The sequence below is a fragment of the Oenanthe melanoleuca genome, chromosome 9 (assembly GCF_029582105.1).
Source record: "Oenanthe melanoleuca isolate GR-GAL-2019-014 chromosome 9, OMel1.0, whole genome shotgun sequence".
Classification (NCBI taxonomy): domain Eukaryota; kingdom Metazoa; phylum Chordata; class Aves; order Passeriformes; family Muscicapidae; genus Oenanthe; species Oenanthe melanoleuca.
In genome coordinates this window covers 5,656,436-5,677,465 of record NC_079343.1, presented here as the reverse complement: position 1 = coordinate 5,677,465, position 21,030 = coordinate 5,656,436, and the positions used below count along the sequence as shown (strand labels likewise).

Below are 21,030 nucleotides of genomic sequence, written 5' to 3'. Positions count from 1 at the left end.
CCTGTATACAACCATCATCAGTAATAATCTTCTGCCCTATGTGCAAATAGGTGTCAGCTTTATGGAAGTTATGTTCCCTGGGAAGTGAGGCTTCTGACCCCTGGCTGCCTGCAGAGCTGTGCCATGGGTGTCTCCTTCCCTGCCCTTCCCCTGCACCAGGCAGGCACCTCTGGGTCCCTTCATTCTGTCATGCTGTTCTTCCTCCTTCCACCAAACTTTTTTACAAGGTTTTTGGAGCTTGTGCCTCTGTTTGCTCAGCTTACAAGTTGGGCCAGAACAGCTCTTAAACTGTTCCCAGTCATATTCAAGTTTTGTGCCCTTTGTCTATATAGCACCCAGTTCTTATCCAGTTTAAAAATTTCCGTGTATTTATTGAGGCTGGTTGAAGTTCTTGGAGACCAAAAGTTACAGGGGACAGGGTACTCCAGAGAAATGGGAAAGACTGTGACAATGCAAGATTCACCTTACTGGGTATTTTAGACATTAAACTATTTGATGCCATTTGCTTAATCCAGTATTGAAACAATTCTGCTCCCTGAAGGAAAGGTGGATTGAAGGGAGCCTCAGAGCCCTCCCAAAGGTGCTGGGTGAGGGGCAGTGGATCAAGCTGCACTGAGGGGAGCTCTGGTGAAGATTTTCATCCTGAGTGTGTTGAAGCATTAGATAAGAGTTGAAACAGGTTGTGCAGTCTGTCTGCTTGGGGGATATTCAAATTTCAGCAAGGTCTGAGCTGGTTGGTCTCTTTGACCTTGCTTGGAGCAGCAGGGCCAGAGACCTCAATGCACAGCTCCCTTACAGCTGAAGTTATTCCATGAGTCTGTGCTGTAATTTAAAAGTGATGAGGAATGGAAGTACAGTGTCCAGTTTTATTTCAGGATGCTTTCTGGACATTTATTCTCTGCTGAATTCCTTCAGTTCTGTAAACAAGTCTTGGGCATTGTCCCCAGTGCTCTCAGATCTAGCTAAAGAGAGAAATCCTGGCAGGATTGGGCTCTAGAGGCTTTTTTGTGTGCAGAGAGAGGATTGGAGATCTGGCTTGGGTTTATTCTGAAATTTAAACTAAGACTAAATTTCTGTAGACCAGTCAATATCTGTACTTTATTTTTTTACTACATGTGTAAATGCACTCCTTCCTTTTATATTGATTTCTGGCTTTTTCTCTCCTGTTTTGGCCCTTTCTGTGTGGACTGAAAGGCAAAGGTACAGTACCACTGCTGTGTGCATGTCTCTGCATGACCAGCCCCTGTGCTGCCCAGGTTGCATGTTGTCTGTGCCAGGATTTCAGGGGCAGCTCAGCAGTGAGGCCGTGCAGGAGCCACTCGGTGGCTAGTGCTGCTGGGAACTGCTTAGTGGGTGCATGTGCACTGCACACTCACAAATTCTCCAGGCAGGGCCAGTAGAGCAGCAGGTAAAAGTGATTTTTATAACATCCTGGGGCAGGTCCATAACTGTTTATAAAGGTGTTATTTTGAGACAGGACAAGGCTCTTCCATGACATCACCGTCCACCCAGAGCATTTCCTGGCACCTTACCTAATAAAATTAGTAGTGTGTTAGTAATTCTGCAGAAGGTCTTTCAAACTGAGGAAAATCAGGGCATAAGGAGAAGATCTTGATGAAAACTTGGTGTTCTGAGCAGTATCAACTTCTGCGGTGCTTTGCTCATATCTTTGGTTTGAAAAATTACTTCTTTCACATTCACAAAATTATCTTTATTCTGTATGTGCAGAATTGTATTTCAGCACCATCTCATTTTGATTTCAGATTCTGAGAGCAACATAGTTACTGCCAGAAAATTTTCAGATTAATTGCCTCATGTAAATTGAAAAATTCAAAACATTTTTGACAATTGATAGCCACCTTTGTTTCAAGCATTTGGCAAAAGCTTTTTATGTTTAATCCTAAATGTGCCTTACTTGCAAGCTGGCAATACAAGTCTGGAAAATCATCAGATCAGCTTTTATAACCTTTTGTTTTTGTCTGTTTTTATTGCTTTGCCATCTTATTAGTAAAAGTTAATTGATTTTCTGATTTTGCTTTGCCTTGGAAGCAATTTCATCCATATTAGGGTTGAGTTTTTAAAAAAAAAGTCTTATCTAATGGCTCTTATTGTGTGTCATCTTTTGACTGTCTGGAAACAAGAACAAGTACTGGATATACAAATCACTTAATTTTGGGATACAATAGGAGTTTTGTTTGTTTTGAATTGACATTGCAGGTGAGGGAAAGAGAAAATAGCTTTTGAAAGTTCTTGTGGGGATACATATAAAGATGTGAAACTTTTTCAGAGAAAGCTGTGGAAGATTCTCCTTTTTCATGCCTGAGAGGAAACAGGTCAGTGACTAAGTCACTGATGGGCTTAGGCTGAAGTGGAAGGTACTTCCATGGATGAAGAAGTCATTCACTTTTAATGTAAGGAGCTGTAGTATTCCCCTATTTTCAAACAGATTTTTATGGTTAGCAGGTAGTATTTTTGTAAATGAACTTCATTTCCAGGCCTGTGGAACAGGTGTTATTTCTTTGGATCTTGACATCATTTGGAGAATATCTCTCTGTGGAACTTGTTTTCCAGCTGTAGCTCTGTTTTCTCTGAACTTCCATGGAAATTTTTCATGATTAATCTTTTTTTGCTTGGCCTGTTCTGATCTGTTGTGAACACCCCTTTTGCAGGTGTGTCCTGCAACACCATTTTTGGCATGGCCAAAAATGCTACCAGTTTTCTCCTGAGCCTGAGCAGTGCTTTAGAGTAATGCAGAGTTCAGCTGTTGCTCTTGCTGGTGTTTATTTCTGAACTCCACTCATGCTTCCTTATACAGGTGGGATTTGAAAGGTGAATCCCACTCTCATCTGTCTGAACACTGATAAATGCATCACTTGGGGCAAGAAATATAGAGCATGCATCCATGGTGTGTCACAGCCAGCACATTTGTAGCAGTGTTGCAGTTTGGAGAAACATGTCCCATGCCTTGGGCACATCTTCCAGGGAGCTTCTGGTGCTCAGCTCTGTTTCCTTGATCCAATCTTTTCCCTTCCTTGCTCTAGGTGAATCCTGCACACAGCGTTATTGTGGTGTTTCTGATTTATTTCATATCCTTGTAGTCTTCATTCCAGTAGCTCTCACAAAGCATCTTTTCCCGCTCCCTCGCTCAAAAGCAAGACAAAAGAGACAGGTGGAAAAAGCAGCTTTAGAACATTTTCCTTAGCTTTTGAGAGCAGTGCACCAAAGGCAGAGGGTTCCCATCCAAACTCTTGAAGAGCAGCATCTTGTAAAGCTCTTGTGAGTCTCATGGTAAGAGCCTTCAAGAACTTGGCACAGACAGAGGTGCCCATGGTTTGTGGTGTGCAGGAGTGGACAGGACGTGGCTCTGCAAGCAGTGGCACCTCCTTTGCAGCAGCCTGTGGCTCAGGGGAGGGAGTTCCTTTATAGAGTAAGAGCTGAGTGCACCAAAACTCATTGGGTATTTTAGCTGTGCAGCTTGGAGACAAAAGTGCCTTTTCCTTCCAGCCTTTGACCTTTAGTAGCAAAACCAAGGAGTAAAATAATGTAAGAATAAAATTATGACATAAAATTGCACTTACTTAAAAGCCTCTGTTAAGGTTTTGTAGTTGATGTTCAAGTCCAGAAATACAAAGCTCAGAAGGTAAATAATTTTGTCATCTTTGTTGCTACATCTTAAGCACTGTTGCAGAATAATAAAAGGGAAGCTAGATACTGCTTTGTTTTTCTTCTAGTAGTTTCCTTTTCAGTGTATAATACCTCGGCATTTCCATATGTACTTTTAAAAATAATTTTTGTATTTCTCTGCAAGACAGTGTCCCACTCTTTCTGTTGTAACATGAGCTCTCAACTTGTAAATCCTTTTTCAAAAGAACTTAACTGTAAGTCTGTGAATTGTTACTGTACCCCAGGTGAATTGTATGTGTAAATAATTTAATGATATTAATTTTAACCGTTGCTCTTCCTTTAATTTTTTACCAATCGTTCTGCTCCAGATCAGAACCAGGCTCTCCGGCTGTGTCTGGGCAGCACCGCGGTTGGGGCCCAGTATGGGGCCATCTCTGCTCTCAGCATCAACAATGACTGTTCCAGGCTGCTCTGTGGTTTTGCAAAAGGACAGGTAATTCCCAAAATGAGCTGCTCCAGTGCTCTGTCCTGAGAGGTTACCTGGAGGTGCCAACAGCTCCAAGCCAAGCCCCCTCAGTCTGTAGCTGTGTGTTGGCTGGTTCGGTGCTCAGAAGCAGCACACACAGTGTGATGTGCCCGGAGCTTTTTGGGGCAGCCAATTCCTGCTGAATCAGGTTTCTGTGGAGGAAGTGAGTAATGCAGAATATAGCAAAGGGTTCAATTTATTGTGACATAATTCCTGTTAAACTGAAATGTGCAATGGCTCTCTGGGACAAGCAGTTTTGTTTTTCTGGGTCACTCTCTGAGGTCTGTGCATGGTAATTAAAGCTATTTTTTAGTGTGGTGATGACTTGAAATTCTTGAAACTCATATGTAACCCCAAAATTAATTTTTGCTAATACTGTACTTTTATGAGAGAAGTAGCATAGCTTTTGAATGTAGGAAAAAGGAGTTGAGACTGTCGTTTTATGCTCTTCTCAGAACCAAAAGAGAGAAAGCAGTTCCCGAACAAAAGTAACATGACTAAATCAAAATAGGTAGACATTATCTTGGTAACATTTAGAGGAGTACAAAGAAGTACTTTTTCAAAAAAGGACAAAAAAGTACTTTTTCTTCTTGCATTCATTTCCTTCTGCCCCTTTGGCTTTCACCTTCATGGTAGATAAAACACACACCTGTGCCTATGGTAGGACTAAATGGCAGCCTGCTGCAGGCCATGTAGAAATATTTAATCCATGTAGGACAGCAGCCCGTTTTAAATGATATTCAGATAAAACATTTTGGAGTAACAACTCTGAAACATCTGATGTAGAAGCATTGATAGGTGGTTTATAGGATCACATAAAGTACTGTTTCCCTTGAGAAAGTTTTATTTTGATTGTAATCTCACCTCTTCTGGGCAGTTAGGCAGTGAGTAGTTAATACTCTTCAGTTTTTCAGGGAGCAGTTTGGGACTTCCTGCTTCTTTGCTGAGAAATTGCTTGAATAAGTACAAGCCAAGGTCTGTCCTCCTACCTGCCTGTCACACTGAGCAAGCTCAGGAGAAGAGGAGGGAAAAGGTTTATGGTAGCCGTGCAGATACTTGAGTTTTCTTAGGGGTGTTAGCAGAGGTTTTTCACCTGTTCACTGGTTCTGTGAGAGAGAAGTGCATTGGACTTGTTGGGTGGTAACAAAGTTATCATACACTCTTTAATGCTCTTAACAGAGAGATAGCTGTGAGCTGAGAGAGGTTGGGCAGATGGGGAGAGCTGGCCAGAAGGACACGATTCAGAGTTGAGATAACACATGGTGTCAGCTCTAAGCAGACAAGTGAGCTGCTTGAAGAAACAAGACAGGAACAGATTTCAAGTCACATTTTTTTCAATATAAAATCTCTACTAACCCAGGGTGATAATGTCAGTGTAGGAATTTGTTGCTGTACTGTAATGCAGGAGGTGATAGAGAGAACCCCTTGACAGTGAATGTGTAATGAACGCAATCTGCTTTCAGATCACCATGTGGGATCTGGCCAGTGGGAAGCTGCTGCGATCAATAACAGATGCCCACCCTCCAGGAACAGCCATTTTGCACATCAAGGTAATAAGCATTAAATATACTACTTTTATCCCATTTGTGTTCAGTCGAATGTGGTGACTTTCCTTGTGCAGTACTTTTAGATTTTAGATAAGAGCAGCTACCCATAGAAGTGGTATCCAGAGATGAGGAAAATGAGCAGAAATTCTATTTTAAAATGAAAATGAGTACACTGACATAATAGTTTTGGCTGTGAGTTATACTGTAACAAACAACAGTTGTTGTCTGTTATAACTCTTCTCTCTGATGCCAAAACGTAAGAAGAATTAGCTGCTAGAACACATTTCTCTAAAACTTAGTGTTTTGACCTGAATACATGACTTGCCAACTTTCAACTTAAAAGAATCTGGACTGTGGAATGTAGCTTCTGTAAGCAGTTTTTCAGATGGCTTGTTTGGAATGTTTTGGGTTGAAAGAGAAATCATCTCTGGCTTCTTGTTCAGCATAGTGTTATTGTCATACACAGAAAATCATATCTGAGTTTGTGCCTTGGTTTGTTTTACATGGCCTCAGATGTTTGTGGGCTTACAGATTCTGGATTGCAAACACCTCCAGAAGTGTCCCCAGCCAAGACTGTGTTCCTTTATTGTCTGAATTATTTGGCATTATTAGAAGTTCTGGATGTTTCTGATTTGGGTCTGTCTGTAACTGCAGCCCATCCACCATCTCTGGCCCCAGCCCATGGGCTTGAGGCTGAGAGCCCTTCTAGAGGCAGCTCAGTTTTTGGTGTGCTGTAGTTCTGAGCTGGAGCATAAAGTACTGGGGCTTTGGTCCCAAAATCTGGCAACAGGGCTTGCTGGGGAAATGAAGGTGGAACACAATCCTTGCTTTTTGTGCACATCATAGTAATTGTCCCAACTTGGTATGTTAAAGGTGTCTTTTTGTAGGTGCATTGCTTGCACTCTGTGTGTTGTTAGTACTGCCATAGCATGTATTTTTATAATCCATTTTTTGGTATTTTATTTCTTAAGGCCATTTTAATCTCCTTTTCTGCTCAGTTTACAGATGATCCCACACTTGCGATTTGCAATGACAGCGGAGGCTCCGTGTTTGAACTGTCATTTAAGTAAGACAATAGCTCTACCTACAGAAAGTACAAGAAGCCAATTCTGGGCCATTGTTTCTAAAACCTAGGGAGGAAAAAAACCCATTTAAACCAATAAAGCTACTGCCTGAATGCTGAAGGTGTAATTTAGGGCTGCAGTGTAATTTCTTAGCTGAAGCAAGATGCCGTGTGGCAGTGCAATAGCCAAAAAATAGCCTTAGTTGTTAAGGGGTCACTGTATTGTCCAGAATTTGGCACTCCTTGTTGGCTCTTGGTAGCTGTCACAAAAATGCTGCCTCTCTTTTCCCTTGGCTATTAATGAGAACTGTTCTGCAGTAGCTGCTCATTTTATTCTTGGCCTCTTCAAGAGGAGGAAGGATTGACAGTCTGATCATGTCCAGGAATTTCCCAAACCTTATTGTCACATAAGATCTTAAGGAATTCTTGTCTCTATCTTAGCAGCTCTATGGAATTGCCTCCAGTGACATGTCAGAAGTGATCCCTGGAGCTGTGCAAGGGACTTTTTAGGAGGAGTGTTTATGGAAGGATCACTCCTGGGGTTGTTGGTCTGCCACCAAGCTGATCTCTGCTCTTTGCAGGAGGGTTATGGGTGTGAGGACGTGCGAGTCTCGGTGTCTCTTCAGTGGCTCCAAGGGGGAAGTTTGCTGTATTGAGCCATTACATGCAAAGGTTGATTTGAGAGACCATCCTCTCACCCAGTATTCACTGCTGGCCATGGCCTCCCTCACTAAGGTAACTTGCTGCTTGCAGGAGGCTTGATGTGAGAGATCAAAAAGGACAATTTCTCTGCTGTATACTCAGACATTTTATTTTGCCTTCTTGCTTTCCTTTAAGATCCTGGTTATTGGCCTGAAGCCATCTCTGAAAGTGTGGATGACCTTTCCCTATGGCCGTGTGAGTAATAAAGCCAAACAGGTGCTTTTTGGTTATGGCTACAAACATTTTCTAGAGGGGAGAAAATGAAGTGATGAGATCAGGATCAGGTGTTTGGTACCACTGCCTTTCACAGCACTGTTGAATTGCAGTGATAATCTGTGGGTGGAGATTGTGGCAGAGAGGAGGTGAGAAGGCTGTTTCCAGCTCTACCTTTGTAAAGATGCTGATTTTTTCAAATACGCAGGAGGGAGTCCCTCAGCTTCTTGTCTTTTCTGCTGCAGTCTGGATGCACCCACAGATGGGATGTTGACCTGATTATGGCTACAATTATCTTAGACTGGAGCCACTGTTTTATATTAGAACCATACAACAGACCTCTTAATTACAGGGGCAAGAACCAAGAGAAATTTGAGCATTAAACAGTCTTCTAAACTCTTGGTTATTCACTTTCACTTGTCAATGGCATAATTCCTCTTGGAAAAGCAGCTGGGAACAGTTCAGTTATATTAGGAGAACGGAGACAAGGGGGATATCAAGCTGTAGCTTGCGTAGTCTGTGTATCCATGTGGGATTGGATGTACCCTGAACAGCTCAGACACCAGTGGTGGTCGGTCTGGGTGTTCACTTTGCCAGGAATTTCCTTTGCAGCTGCTGTTTGTACCAGGCACAGTCAGAAGTGAGAAGCAGCTGATGAGCTACATGTCCTGGAGCTGAGGGTCTGCCTCTTGTGCCTTAACTACTGGCTGTGCTTTTTGTGTGACAGATGGACCCTTCGAGTGTCCCCCTGCTGGCGTGGCACTTCGTAGCTGTGCAGAACTCTGTGAACCCCATGCTTGCCTTCTGTCGAGGAGATGTTGTGTACTTCCTTCTGGTGAGCCTGGGCTGTTCTGTGCTGCTTTCAGGTGGTCACATCTCATCCACACATTCAGGGATTGAGCATCCATTTTAGTGACGGTACAATAGCTGAGCATGTTTGGAACAGCTACAGCTTCCCACTGGCTTGGGAAAACCAGCATGGGGGTCACTGCTCTTCAGCTGCAGTGGTGCCTTTGCCTGAAGGCATGAGATTTATCTGTTGCAGAAGTACTGATTTACAGACTGTTTCTACTGGAGGTATAAGTATGTGGATTGTTTTCAAGGAGAGCACGTGAATTTGAGACACCATCTTAGATTTTGCTTTAAAACATGAGTCTGGAGAAAAAAGGTTAATTAAAGAACTTTCAGTCCTGTTGGTGTAACTTGAGGGCATGGTGCTCATTGTCTTTAGATCTGCAGCAATTTTGCTGTAGATATGGTTGCAGATACGTTTGTTTGGAGACAATTTCATGCTGATTTCAGTATGAGAACAATATCAACCTAGGCTTCTGAAAATCTGGCATTTTGGCTTTGGTGTACCAGGTTTGTTTCTTAACTCTGCTGTCATCTTGGACCTTAAGCTTTGTTAAAGCACTCAGACGTGTTTTCTGGATTGAATTCTCTTTATCCTCTCTCATCTCTCCTGGTAAAACTGTGGAGAAAGAAAAGGGTGCATGTTTAAACTTGTCTTGCTGAGATGCTTGTTTGGGGGAGCTCAGGATCCTGGAGTCACTGAGATGCCCTGTGGGAACTGAGAGACTGAACTGAAGGAAGTCTTTGAGTCTGAGTCAACTTTGTCCGATTTCTCTTCTAGGTCAAGAGGGATGATAGTGGTGCAATACATGTCACAAAGCAGAGGCAGCTTCATCTGCACTATGATCTCATCAACTTTACTGTAAGTCTCAGTACTGCAGAATGGTTAAATTTTTTTTTGCACTGATTTTATTGTAAATGTATCTCAGTAGCCCTTAGTTCTGTGCTCCTGGCTGTGTTTATCTGGTGATAACTAACTGAAAAGGTCCTTATACTTGGGACTCTGTGGAAAACCAGCACACTGTGGTAACCACCTGTGAATGGGTGGTGTAGCTGTCTTGGCTTTGACACCTCAGCATAGAAAGTGTGCTGGAGGATAAACAGTGTGCCAAGAGGATTAGAGTTCTGGTGACTTGCCATTTGTCTACAGTTGTTTTCTGTGAAGATTCCATGTAATTTCTCTCCAGAGGGACCTTATCTCTGCCTTTGAAATTATGCATGTGTGCAGTTGTGAAGTGGCCATGTATAGTAACAAAGGGACTGGCTCTCCCAGAATTCCCAGTAGGGGTACTCAGGGCTATGGCCAGAGCCTGTTTCCTTGGTTCTAATGGAGAATGCATTGCTGAAGTGTGGATTTGGTGCTTTTGCAGTGGATCAACTCACGGACAGCGGTGCTGCTGGACAGCGTGGAGAAGCTGCACGTCATAGACCGTCAGACTCAGGAGGAGCTGGAGACCATCGAGATCTCAGAGGTTCAGCTGGTCTACAACAGCAGCCACTTCAAGTCTCTGGCCACGGGGGGCAATGTCAGCGAGGCCTTGGTAGGCACTGGCGGCTTGTTTGTGTTTGCAGCTGTGTTTAACATAGGCCCTAAGTGGAAGCCTGGAGGGAAAAAAGCCTTCTGGGAGCATCTCAGAAGTCAGACATGGTGGTGATGTGAGCAGGTAATAGGCAGCTCATGTTTCCTTTTGTGCATTGAAGGTTGTAGGAGCTGCTCGTCCTTTACTAAGCTTTGGAATGCTCTGTCTAGGATAAAAGCTGATATGCTTTATTCTTTAAGAGGATTTTTTACTTAATACACTACAGGCTGGAGTACTGGTTACTGGCAGTCAAACTGCTAACGTAGCAACTCTCACTGGTTGTCTTCCCATCTGTGCCCTACACATTTGCTCTTGAGGAAGATGTGAGAAGAAGCAGGTGCCAAGGAAAGGGCCTCCATAACCTTTTGACACGTGAGGATAGAGACAGAGCCCTATTTGATTGTGTCTTTGGGTAACCAGAGCTCAGCAGCACTTGAAGCTAAGTTCACAAGCATGACGGAGTAACAGCAGAGCTCTTTGACTTACCACTGCCCAGCAATCTGTGTTTTTTTTTTCCAGCCTCATTTTGATTTCTGCATTACAAAGGGTCTTGGAAGTGTATTTGGAAATATAAAAAAACCAAAATGCAATTTTACTTACATGGGATTTTTTTTTTTTTCCCTGTAGGCACTAGTTGGAGAGAAAGCTTGTTACCAATCCATCAGCAGCTGTGGTGGTCAGGTCTTTTACCTTGGAACTAAGGTAAGTGGGGGGAATTTTTCAGTAAAAATATAGGCCATTCACTACTTGATGGTAGCTCTTCTAGAAAAGGGCAGTTTGTCTTCTGTGGAGATGTGTATTGGGGAAAAGTTCTTTGTGCACTTATGTTGTGGGGTGAAGGAAATGTGCAATAATTTAGTTTTTGCCAGGATATGGGCTGAGTAAGACATTGTCACAGTCACACAATATCCTGATTCATTTTGCTCCAGGGTAAACTTAGCCTTACTTTACTGAAATCTCCTCTATCCTAAGCTTCTCTGTCTGTGTTATAAATGTGCTAGGGAATAAACAGAAGAAAATAAGACAGCATCTGAAACTGGGCTCCAATTTATACTGCTTGAGGGTTGCTTTATTTAGTCATCTGTGCTGGTGTGCTGTGGTGGGTCTGTGGGGGACTACAGGCTGAATGAACAACTGTCAGTAAATAACTTTTAGTTTCTTTTTTTTCTTTCCTAGTCTGTTCATGTCATGACGCTGAGAAGCTGGAGAGAGGTATGTTGAGAAGGAGACTGTACAGCTTAGGCTTGAATTGCTTAAATCTAGCTCAAAGGAGGAAGGGAGCATTTGTGAAGTGTTTTCTGGGCACTGTGTTCAGGATTCCTGATTACTACCCAGAGCCAGTGCTGTGGATACACTGATTTTCATGGGGACACCAGGACTCCTTCTTGCATAAATTTCCAGGCTGGATGGAGATCCTGTTCTTCCAGACAAGACATCATTCCTTGCTCTGTGTCAGCTTTTGTTAGTGCAATGCATGACTTAGAGTGTGTGATGCAAGCCTTTAGTCTGCCACACAAGCATCCAGGAATGAAAGAGAACTTGCTTCACTGGAGTTTGTCTCCAGCTACTGCAGGAGCTGTATCACAAAATCCATCAAACACTACCTAGAAAGTTCATAGGAATTTAGGTCCTTGTTGGTTGAAGACTTTTTTGGAACATCATTTCTCTGACAGCTGAAACCCCATCAATACCCACACTGAAGTTCTTAGTGATCTGTTTAGATCTGTTCCTGTGTTGTACTTTTCACTTGAATCAAGCAGCTGTTTTCTGCATCACCACTTTGCAGTGTGTGCATGTTCTCTCTCTGGCTTTGTTTTGCGAGGCTAAGCAGAACTCTTTCAGCTCTCTCTTGTGAGATTACTTTCCCATTCCTTTCTTTATTTGTAGTCCCTGTTCTTTGTATGTCCTGTGTGCTCAGATTCTTGGGCATGGGCAGACAGTTTGCCACATATTGCTCTGGGTAAGGTCTTACAAGTGCCATATACAGTGTCACCCAGTCTCTGCTAGATGTGTCATTTCTCATGCATCCTTGGATCTCATTTTTCTGTTCCTTTGGCTACATAATGTCAGTGACTTGGGCACTCTGGAGATGCACTGATGCTCCATAGCCAAACTGATTTCTGCTGGAAGTTGCTTGTACTGTTGGGTAGCATCACTCTTCTATTAGCAGCTTCAAGGGCACATCTCGTGTCTTTCTGTCCTGTCTCACCTCACATGCTGCCAATTGGTCATCAGCAAACTTTAGTAGTAAATTCAGCTGATGCCTATATGTAGAAGGTTTCAATGAATCAAGAATTAGCTTGATTCCCAATGAGATCTGGTAGCCTTTCTTTGCTATTTCATATTCCTCCTTTAAGCAGTGACCTTCACCATTTTTCCTCTTGCTTAGGTTGCTTTAGGGCTCTTGTCCTCATCTGTGGTTATAAACTCCTCCATGTGACATTGTATCAGGACTTTTAACAGGATATGAACAGTTGAGCTCTGTTGAGCTTTTAGTTACCAAGACTGCTTCTCTCTGCTGGTTTTGTCACCTGCCATTCACCATTGAATTTGGTTTAGTAACCTGTAATGAAGAGTCTTCTTCTGATCCATGATTTCAGGTACAGATTTTCCTGGAATTCAAAAGTCAAACACAATTTGTGCTCTGAGACAACTCCTTTCTAAATTACTATGTGATTTCTGCTGTGTTGCTGCTTTATCAGAGGGGACTTAAACAAGAGCTTGAGTTGAGTGTGGGGTGATTGGGGTGAAGCTGAGAGTTCTTGCTGCAGGACAGGATGTTGGGCTGAGACCTGGAATCTCTCTTCTCTCAAACAGTTCTTTGACACTGATCTATCATACCAAGCCCAGTGTGTGGGTCGACCTTGGGTGTTAATAGTTCCTTAAAGCAGAAAATGCTTGTGACTTGTGATCTACTTCAGCCTTTGCTGACCATGAGCTCAGGAGAAAATAGGAGGTAGGATGAGTACACGCTCTGCTGAAAGCATGACAGGTATTCATTGCCATCTGTTGTGCTCCAAGTGATGAGGCAAGGATGGGGAATGGAAAATTTTAATCTTTTGTTTATCAGACAGACAGTAATGCTGGGGTCTCCATCCATCAAGCATCTGACTTACAATGTCCCCCCTTAGGGCCTTGATGTACTGGGGCCTGACATGTCTTAGTCCAGCAGAAAATGTCCGTTTGAGAGAATCTCTTTGAGATCCTGTCTTTTACTGCAGTGTGGTGAGAGCTTCTGAGATGTCTTGTTGTCTTGCTGTCAGGAACCATCACCCACTACTGGGAAATGCTGGTTTTAAGGGGGAGGGAATAATCTTTTCTGTGGTTCTGAGGTCCAGTATTCCTTATTATTTTAGAGAGTTGACCACCTTCTGAAACAAGAACGTCTCACAGATGCCCTGGCTCTTGCTTGGTCCTTTCATGAAGGCAAAGCAAAGGCTGTTGTGGGTAAGTTTGGGCTTGTTTGCTTTTAACTGAAACCTCTAGGGATGGTTTTAAATATTTGCACATACACGAGTCACTTTCTTAGTGACTTTGAGTTTGGCAGAAACAACCTTTATATGGAGTAGTTTGATTTTTTTTCTTTAATCATAGTCCCTTCAGCAACTTGCTGATTTCAAATGAAAATCAGGCTTGATCTATGTGTGTCTCCATCCTGTTGTCACTTTACCATGAAGGAAGTGGATCCAGATGTTGGATATCCAACCTTCTAAAATATTCCTGAAGCCCATGCATGACCTGTAGGTATCTTTCAGTGTGGTTCTCTGTCAGCTCTGCCAAGCAGATGCCTTGATCCAGTCCTCTCCCCTGACTGTACAAGGAACTGAAGAATCATGCTGGCTTTTGGCACCATGTTTCCTATGAAGGAGGTTGCTTGAGAAGTATGTTAATTTTGCCAGAAACTGCCACTTTTGCGGTCAGATTTGTACTGGACATGTAGTTTTTACAAATAACATCTAATGGCTTTGACAGATGAGATGCAGGGTCCCAGGACAGGATTCTGCTGTGAAATTTGTTGGTTTATGAAGACTTGTTTTGTTTCAATGCACGGATATAGCAAAATAAAGCAGATAGTAATGCTTTGAATAATGAAAAACTATCTTTTTGAGTTGGCATTTATGTTCTTTTCCTCTTCTAGAGCACTTTATTCAGCTTGTTTGCATCAAGACCTCCTCCAGCAATTACCCTCATGAACAGTCTTTGACAGTTCTCCATTAGTTGTTCTCTCAGTGTTAAACAACACTTGGAACTGTTCTTGCCATTCCTGTGCTGGAACAGTCTTTAAGTGATGAGAACAAAGCTTTTGGAAGAAGAGGAGGCTAAAGTAGAACACAAAATTGTGTACTTACATATCCTGACCTGTACATTTCAAGGGTAGTTATGTTAGCATCTGAGCTGGGGAGTTTTTTATTTCTACTGGTAGCTTAGATAAGAAAAGTTTTGTTTTTCACCCACTCTCTCATTCTTTCTAGGCTTGACTGGGGACACGAGCAAGAGGAAAGCAGTCATTGCTGACAGAGTGAGTTCCTGAGCTCTTCTCAATTGGATTTTCATGTGTGCTGGTGCAATGCTGTGCTCCTGAAAGGAGCAGCTTCTGTCCTCCATAACTCTAAAACACGTACATGTTCTTCTCTTGCTAAAATTGGGAGCAGAATTTTAGGAAAAACTTGGAAAATACCATTTGGGTAGAGGTGGGGATAAAATCTGCGGCATTAGCAATCCAAAAGGAGACGTTATCATCTGGTCCTCTCACAGTGAAGAGAAACCTTTTGTGTAAGTAACTCTGGAGTTACCTACATGTGTCAATCAGTATGTGACTTGCTGACTCTCAGGATGGAAACTGTGCTCTGTGTTTATGTGGGCATGGAATAAACTCTTCCACTGATCCAGTTCAATTGTTACAGGAACTTGCTTCTGAGAGGGGTGTGTTTAAAGTACACACTTATTGCAATAATTATTTAGCTGTGCTCTGTTCTTATTATTATATTTGCAGGTAGCTGTGTTTTGCTGTCTAATATACTTAAGCTTTGGGTAAAGTTATGATGATGAGCCTTGTGCTTCAGGATGTGTTCACCAGCCTGAAAACTGGCTGTTGGGCTGGCTACCCAGCTCTGTGGTCAGTTAAGGTTAGTGTAGGTATTCAGTACCCCTCTGGGCACTACTGTGCCATTGCCACACCACTATCTTTTGGCAGCCTCTTCCCTCTGCTCCTTCCCACCCACAGCACTTCATGCCCAAAATGGGACATCAGAGTTTACAGTGCTGCAAACCCCCAAGCCAGTCTGAAATGTGCTATCAAGCGAGGCCTCAGTATAGGATTTGAATGAGTTTTCTTATTTATTTTAATTCAGATGGTTGAAATCCTTCTCCATTACACCGATCGGACTCTGAAGAAATGTCCTGACCAAGGAAAAATCCAGGTGATGGAACAGCACTTTCAGGTATGGTGCTCCAGAAGAATCTTTTTGATTTTTAAATTAACTTGGTTGTGCTACAAACATTACTTGTCTATTTTTGAAAAACCTTGCTGTGGTTCAGCTTAACTCTCACCTGTTGTGTGCACTCATGAAATCAGGACTTGGGTTTAGTGGGTGGCAGAGCAGAACCTATGTGCTCTCTGTGCTCTGCAGGAGTGTCAGCAGAGCTTTTTTCCATATGCATCAGCATATGGAAAACCTGTAACTGTGCCAGCTACTAGCTGAGTCAGATACCTCATTGTTTCTGCTCTGTGTTGGCCAGGCTTGCATTTCATGCTTTGCAGGATGTGCTGCTTGGCAAGATTTTTGCCAGTCAGTCCCCACAACTTTTGTTGTGTTTGTTCCCCAGGATGTGGTGCCTGTCATCGTGGATTACTGTCTCCTGCTGCAGCGCATGTAAGTCTGGGCTTGCAGGCCTGTCCCCCGGGGCAGACCCCAGCATCCCAGGTAGCCCCCAGTGCTGTTTCCTGTGACACCCTGTGGTGCAGAGGAATTGCATCACATCATTCCAGAACATGTCACATCCCAGTTCAGAGGAGTGCCTGAAAACCAGTACCGAAATCAGGAGCTCAGTACTCACACAAAACCATCTCTTGAATTTGCATTGATGTGTTGAGGAAGAGAAGTTGCTTTGAACCAAGAACCTGCCTTGAGAGATTTTCTTGTTATCGTTATTGCTTCCCTTCTGGCAGCACTTTTTTTGCTGTGACATCCATGACTGATTTATGCTGTGTAACTTGCCCCAGGATAGGAGCTGAACAGGGTATTCACTTCCTGAGCCTGGGAAATTCAGAGAAAGTGGAGTTTCATTTGGAGCCCTTGGAAAGTAGATAAGCAAGGAGATTTTAATAAAATTATTTGATAACTAAGCTCTTCCTTCCTCCTAGGGATCTATTATTTAACCAGATATATGACAAGATGAGTGAGAACTCTGTAGCCAAAGGTATCTTTCTGGAGTGCTTGGAACCATATATCTTGAGTGATAAGCTGATGGGAATCACAGCTCAAGTGATGAAAGACTTGCTGCTTCACTTCCAAGACAAGAACAGGTTGGAAAACTTGGAAGCCTGCATTGTGCATATGGATATCACCAGTTTAGACATACAGCAGGTGAGTGGTTGTGTCACATACTATATTGAGCTCTTCTGAATAAATCAGCAGTTACAACATCTTGTGCTTCTAAGCATAGTATGGCATGTGGGGTTTCCCTGTGTCCCTGGGGTCACATTCAGTGAGCTGAGAATTGCACAGTGTGGCTGTGTTTTGCTCCCCTACTTTTTGTCCTGACATAGGTTAATGCACCAGCAGCTGAACGTGTTGGAAAATCCTTCAGAATTATCCCCAGTCACTCTTTCCTTTTTTGAGTACCTTACCTGACACTGAAGGCTTCAGGAGCACTGAAAGCTGGAGGGGTTCCTGCTCAGCAGTCCTGTTTTCTAGTAGCATGGCTTTCCATTTCAAGGGTGAAGCTGGAAACTTGATGTTATACTTCTCTAACAGTTAATTCAACCAAACTACTGCAAGCAATGTTTTTGAAGAACTGGATTTTAAAAATTTATTCTTTAACCTCTTATGAGTGTTAGAATCTAGACAGTTAGATTTTATGCTTGCTGCATGAGCAATAAGTTGGACACTCCTTTGGGGGGCTTGGGGTTTTCACAGAGACTGGTTCTGAAAGTGGAAATTCTCATTCTGCTTTAAGTTGCACTCTTGGGTGATGGAAATGCAAGGACACAGCCTGAGGAGGGAGAAACCTGTGAGCTAGGAGCGGCTGTGTAGCTGCCCTGTGTGCTTTGCTGCCTTGCAGGTGGTTCTCCTGTGCTGGGAAAACCGCCTGTACGATGCCATGATCTACGTCTACAACAGCGGGATGAACGACTTCATCAGTCCCATGGAGGTAGGAGAGGTGCTCCTGCAGGAGGAGTTCAGCACACAATCTTCCTGAGAAACAGCATTTCAAACCCAAAGCCTTGTTTTATTCTCTGTATTCTGTGTTCTTGCTCATTTCCATTTCAAGGGGGAAGTCATGTGTGGTATGTACAGTTTATTTGACTGGATGCAGTAGAGGACAGAGGTAATTCGTAACTACTGTGCTTTAGAACATCAAATTCCCTACTGAGGCAGAAATCCTCTGCAGAGTTAGGGCAGGAAATATAGTCACGTTAATAAAATAAAAAGGAAAAGCAGCAGAAGATAAGAACATGATTATTTAAGGAGATTGCATGTACACAATTCATACAAAAGGCCAGAAACAGCCCTTGCCCAAGGTAGGCCTTGTTCTGAGGACTTGGAAGAGATTTCTCAGCAGGAAGCACAGGACTCACTGGAAGGCTCTCTCTGAAGGCCGCGTTGATTCTGCTGGTTTTTCTGGAGATGTGCCAGTGGCTCTATGACCCCAGTGTGTTTCACCATGGAAGCTGCTGGTGTTTTCTCAGTAGTGCTGAAACAGAGCGCTGGAACCATTGGAATAGGAAAATCTTCATCTACCTAAGTTTTAGCAGCTGTAATCTCATTTGATTTTTCTAAGGAAGGAGGCTCTTTAGGTGGTCCTAATTTTAGGGACTTCTGAAAACTGAGAAGTATGAGTATGAGTACAAATAACTTTGCTTTCTAGAGGCAAGTGTTTAGATAAGTTCTCATTCTACATGTCCAAACTGGGCTCTGGTGACCCTGCTGAATGGGCGGATGGTTTAGTGACAGGATATTTAGGAACAAGACTGGGGCTGTGGGTTATGCTCTGACTGACCTCTGGGACTGCTGAACATTACTCTCCTTTAGTGTGATGTGCTTAGGGTTAGAACTGATGTAACGAAAGCTGTTTTTTCATAAAATGAGCTGTAAAAAGCATCTTTTGCCATGTCTTGGAGTGCTTTGTGCCTTTTAATTAGAAGACATGGTGATAAAGAGTTTCTGTGGGAAGACACCCCACTAATCTCTGCTTTAAAACCACACAGGTTCTTTGCTTTGAGCTTTTCCAGCTGCTTGAGCACTGCCTTTTTTCTTGTTACAGAAGCTGTTCAAAGTCATTGCTCCTCCACTGAGTGCTGGAAAGTCTCTCACAGGTACAGAATGCTTTCCCTTTTAAGGTTTCTAGTTTTGATACTTGGTATTTTGAATATCCCTTGTCACTTCCAACAAAGAGATGCAAAAAGGGAATACATACCCAATATAAGGGTCTTGGAGAACAGAAGAGTGTTCTAGTGCTGTATACTTGTGTAAAGCTGCTCCACTTTATATGATAAACTCTGTGTGTGGAGGAGAAGAACTGCATCTCTGTCTCTTGTGAAGAAAGGGTGACAAATAATTTTTGTTTTGTAGATGAGCAGGTGGTGATGGGCAACAAGCTGCTTGTGTATATAAGGTAAGGTCCTTCAGAAAGTGTGAGGTGTGCCTAGTGGTGGCACCAGATTTTAAACTTGCTTATTGGGAGCTTTAGATTCTGAGAGATTGTGTGAAATAGCAGTGGGTGCTCACTACAGCTCACTTAAATTTATAATCCCTTTCTGTTGCACATGGTGTGCATGAATAGGAGGGATCAAGTTAGAGGCTTAGAGCCTGAGTTACTGCTGATGTTAATTTTTAATTTCACAATCTGATTTTGTTGTGTGTGAGACACACACCTCTGACTAAGGGCTCTGTAGGTTCATGTTTTGTAGCAGGCCATGTTCTGCCTTTTGGGATAGCTATGCTCAGCTGCTCCTTGCTGGATTCCCTGTCATTTGCAGGAGCTTGCACAGAAGGGATTCATTAGTGAATTCCTCTTTCTGGAGTCTATGCAAGATTGTGAAGTTAGTTTCTGCATTACTCCAGCTTCCTAAAATAGAAAATACTGTGGGAGATACTCAGTTTTCCCATTACTTTCCTGCTATGGAATGACTGCACATTCATGCAGTGTGTTGGCTCAGTGTGTATTAACAGCAGTGCTGCCTGGGATGCTTCTTGCTTTCATGATTTACAAAATAAATTTGCTTGCCTTGTGTTAAGAGCATCCTGAAAAATAAGTCAGAAAATGAACAATTCTCAGTCTCTTTAATGTCAGGTGTATTAAATGCCTTTCCCCTCCTTTTCTGTAGCTGCTGCTTGGCAGGCCGTGCATATCCATTGGGTGATATTCCTGAAGATCTGGTACCTTTGGTAAAAAATCAGGTGAGAAACCTCTTGGAAGGCAACTTTCTCATATGAGGTTTTTAGAAGAAGCTGTATATGTCTTCTTTCATGGGCTTCTGAGGGAAAACTATTATGTGTCTGATGACTGTATCTTTGTGATATGAGCTCTAATAACAAAATTAGTTTTTAACATATGAAATCAAACAGTTGTTGCAGTCTGAACGTTTAAACATAATATTTTTCTTCCATTTGTAAATTGGGATGTGGGAACACAAGAGTTCTCAGTGATTGGGTTTTTTGCCTTATTCTTTATCACAGAGTTACCAGAAATGTGTAGCTGTTTCTTCTTTGTAAACTTAACATGTCAAATATGGGAAGGTCTTCCCTGCTTTCAAATGCATGGGGTGAACACTGGGGAGAAATGTCTCTAAGTAGCTCTTAGTTGTAGGTTTCTTGAAGGCTTTTGACTCCTTTAGACTAATCTGACAGTTTCTTGAAAGAGAGGATGTTCCTAATCATCACTTTTTGTGCTTACAAAACTTCTTCCTGAGTTTCTGGCTGATTTTACAACAAATATTTTTGTTGTGTTTGTAGCATTTCGCTTCAGTTTCAGGGTTCCAATGAGAGGATGTGCTTTTTCTTTTGCACTTTCTCTTTGCAGTACAATGGAACGGCTGTTTTTTGTTTGTGGTTTTTCTGTGTTTGGATTTTGTTTCCTAGTCCAGAACTTGTAGCTCTTATGTATGTGTTAGCTCTGGGTTCCTGCAGCCTGTTCCCTCAGCAGCTGTGCAAACCAGCCCACTCCACTTTGCTGGGCCAAGCACTGGCTCTTGCCCTCCCAAGGTTGTTGGGTTGTCCCCTACTCAGGCTCTGAGGGGAAGCAGGAGCCCAGTCAGCAGCAGCAGCCTTGGGAAGATCCTTCAGCCTCCCCTTTCTGTGATTCCTGGTGGTGTTCCCGTGAGCTGGGCTTAAGTAACACCTTTTTGTCTGGTGGGTTTGGTTTGTTTTCTTAAGCATTCCTAGCTGCCAGATTGGGATCGAGGAGGCCAGCAGGGAAGGTGTGGATCTGAAAGGCAAGCTGCTAATTCCTGCTGGATTCACTGCCACTGTGCTGACAGAAAATTACTCAGAACAGGAGTAAATGAGGGAACATGACACTTTTAGAGGGTGCCTGGGAGAGCACATGGGCTGTCAGTTGTCCGTGGGATCCCAATGTGTTCCCAACACATATTCCTGAGTGCTGCTGCAGCCTGGAGCCACCTGCTCCCTTCCTGCTGGCAGCCAACTCTGCTGTGAGCCTGGGTGAGACACCTGCAGCTGGCCCTGCCCTCTTGGTTCC

General features: G+C 43.0%; 1 protein-coding gene across 2 annotated transcripts in view; it reads left to right on the top strand.

Moving 5' to 3' along the window:
• The window catches only part of VPS8 (VPS8 subunit of CORVET complex), a 66,036-nt gene that overhangs the window by 6,748 nt on the left and 38,258 nt on the right, over positions 1-21,030 (top strand). The window contains exons 7-25 of one of the 2 annotated variants that reach the window (XM_056498298.1): positions 3,993-4,117; positions 5,614-5,700; positions 6,696-6,763; positions 7,342-7,495; positions 7,598-7,657; positions 8,403-8,510; positions 9,309-9,389; positions 9,898-10,068; positions 10,735-10,809; positions 11,284-11,319; positions 13,464-13,554; positions 14,580-14,626; positions 15,459-15,548; positions 15,934-15,980; positions 16,472-16,694; positions 17,392-17,481; positions 18,595-18,646; positions 18,903-18,945; positions 19,658-19,730. In XM_056498298.1, the coding sequence (XP_056354273.1) occupies positions 3,993-4,117; positions 5,614-5,700; positions 6,696-6,763; positions 7,342-7,495; positions 7,598-7,657; positions 8,403-8,510; positions 9,309-9,389; positions 9,898-10,068; positions 10,735-10,809; positions 11,284-11,319; positions 13,464-13,554; positions 14,580-14,626; positions 15,459-15,548; positions 15,934-15,980; positions 16,472-16,694; positions 17,392-17,481; positions 18,595-18,646; positions 18,903-18,945; positions 19,658-19,730 (1,721 nt within the window). Of the gene's footprint in view, positions 1-3,992; positions 4,118-5,613; positions 5,701-6,695; positions 6,764-7,341; positions 7,496-7,597; positions 7,679-8,402; positions 8,511-9,308; positions 9,390-9,897; positions 10,069-10,734; positions 10,810-11,283; positions 11,320-13,463; positions 13,555-14,579; positions 14,627-15,458; positions 15,549-15,933; positions 15,981-16,471; positions 16,695-17,391; positions 17,482-18,594; positions 18,647-18,902; positions 18,946-19,657; positions 19,731-21,030 lie in introns of both variants that reach the window. The other variant, XM_056498297.1, reaches the window with a different exon arrangement.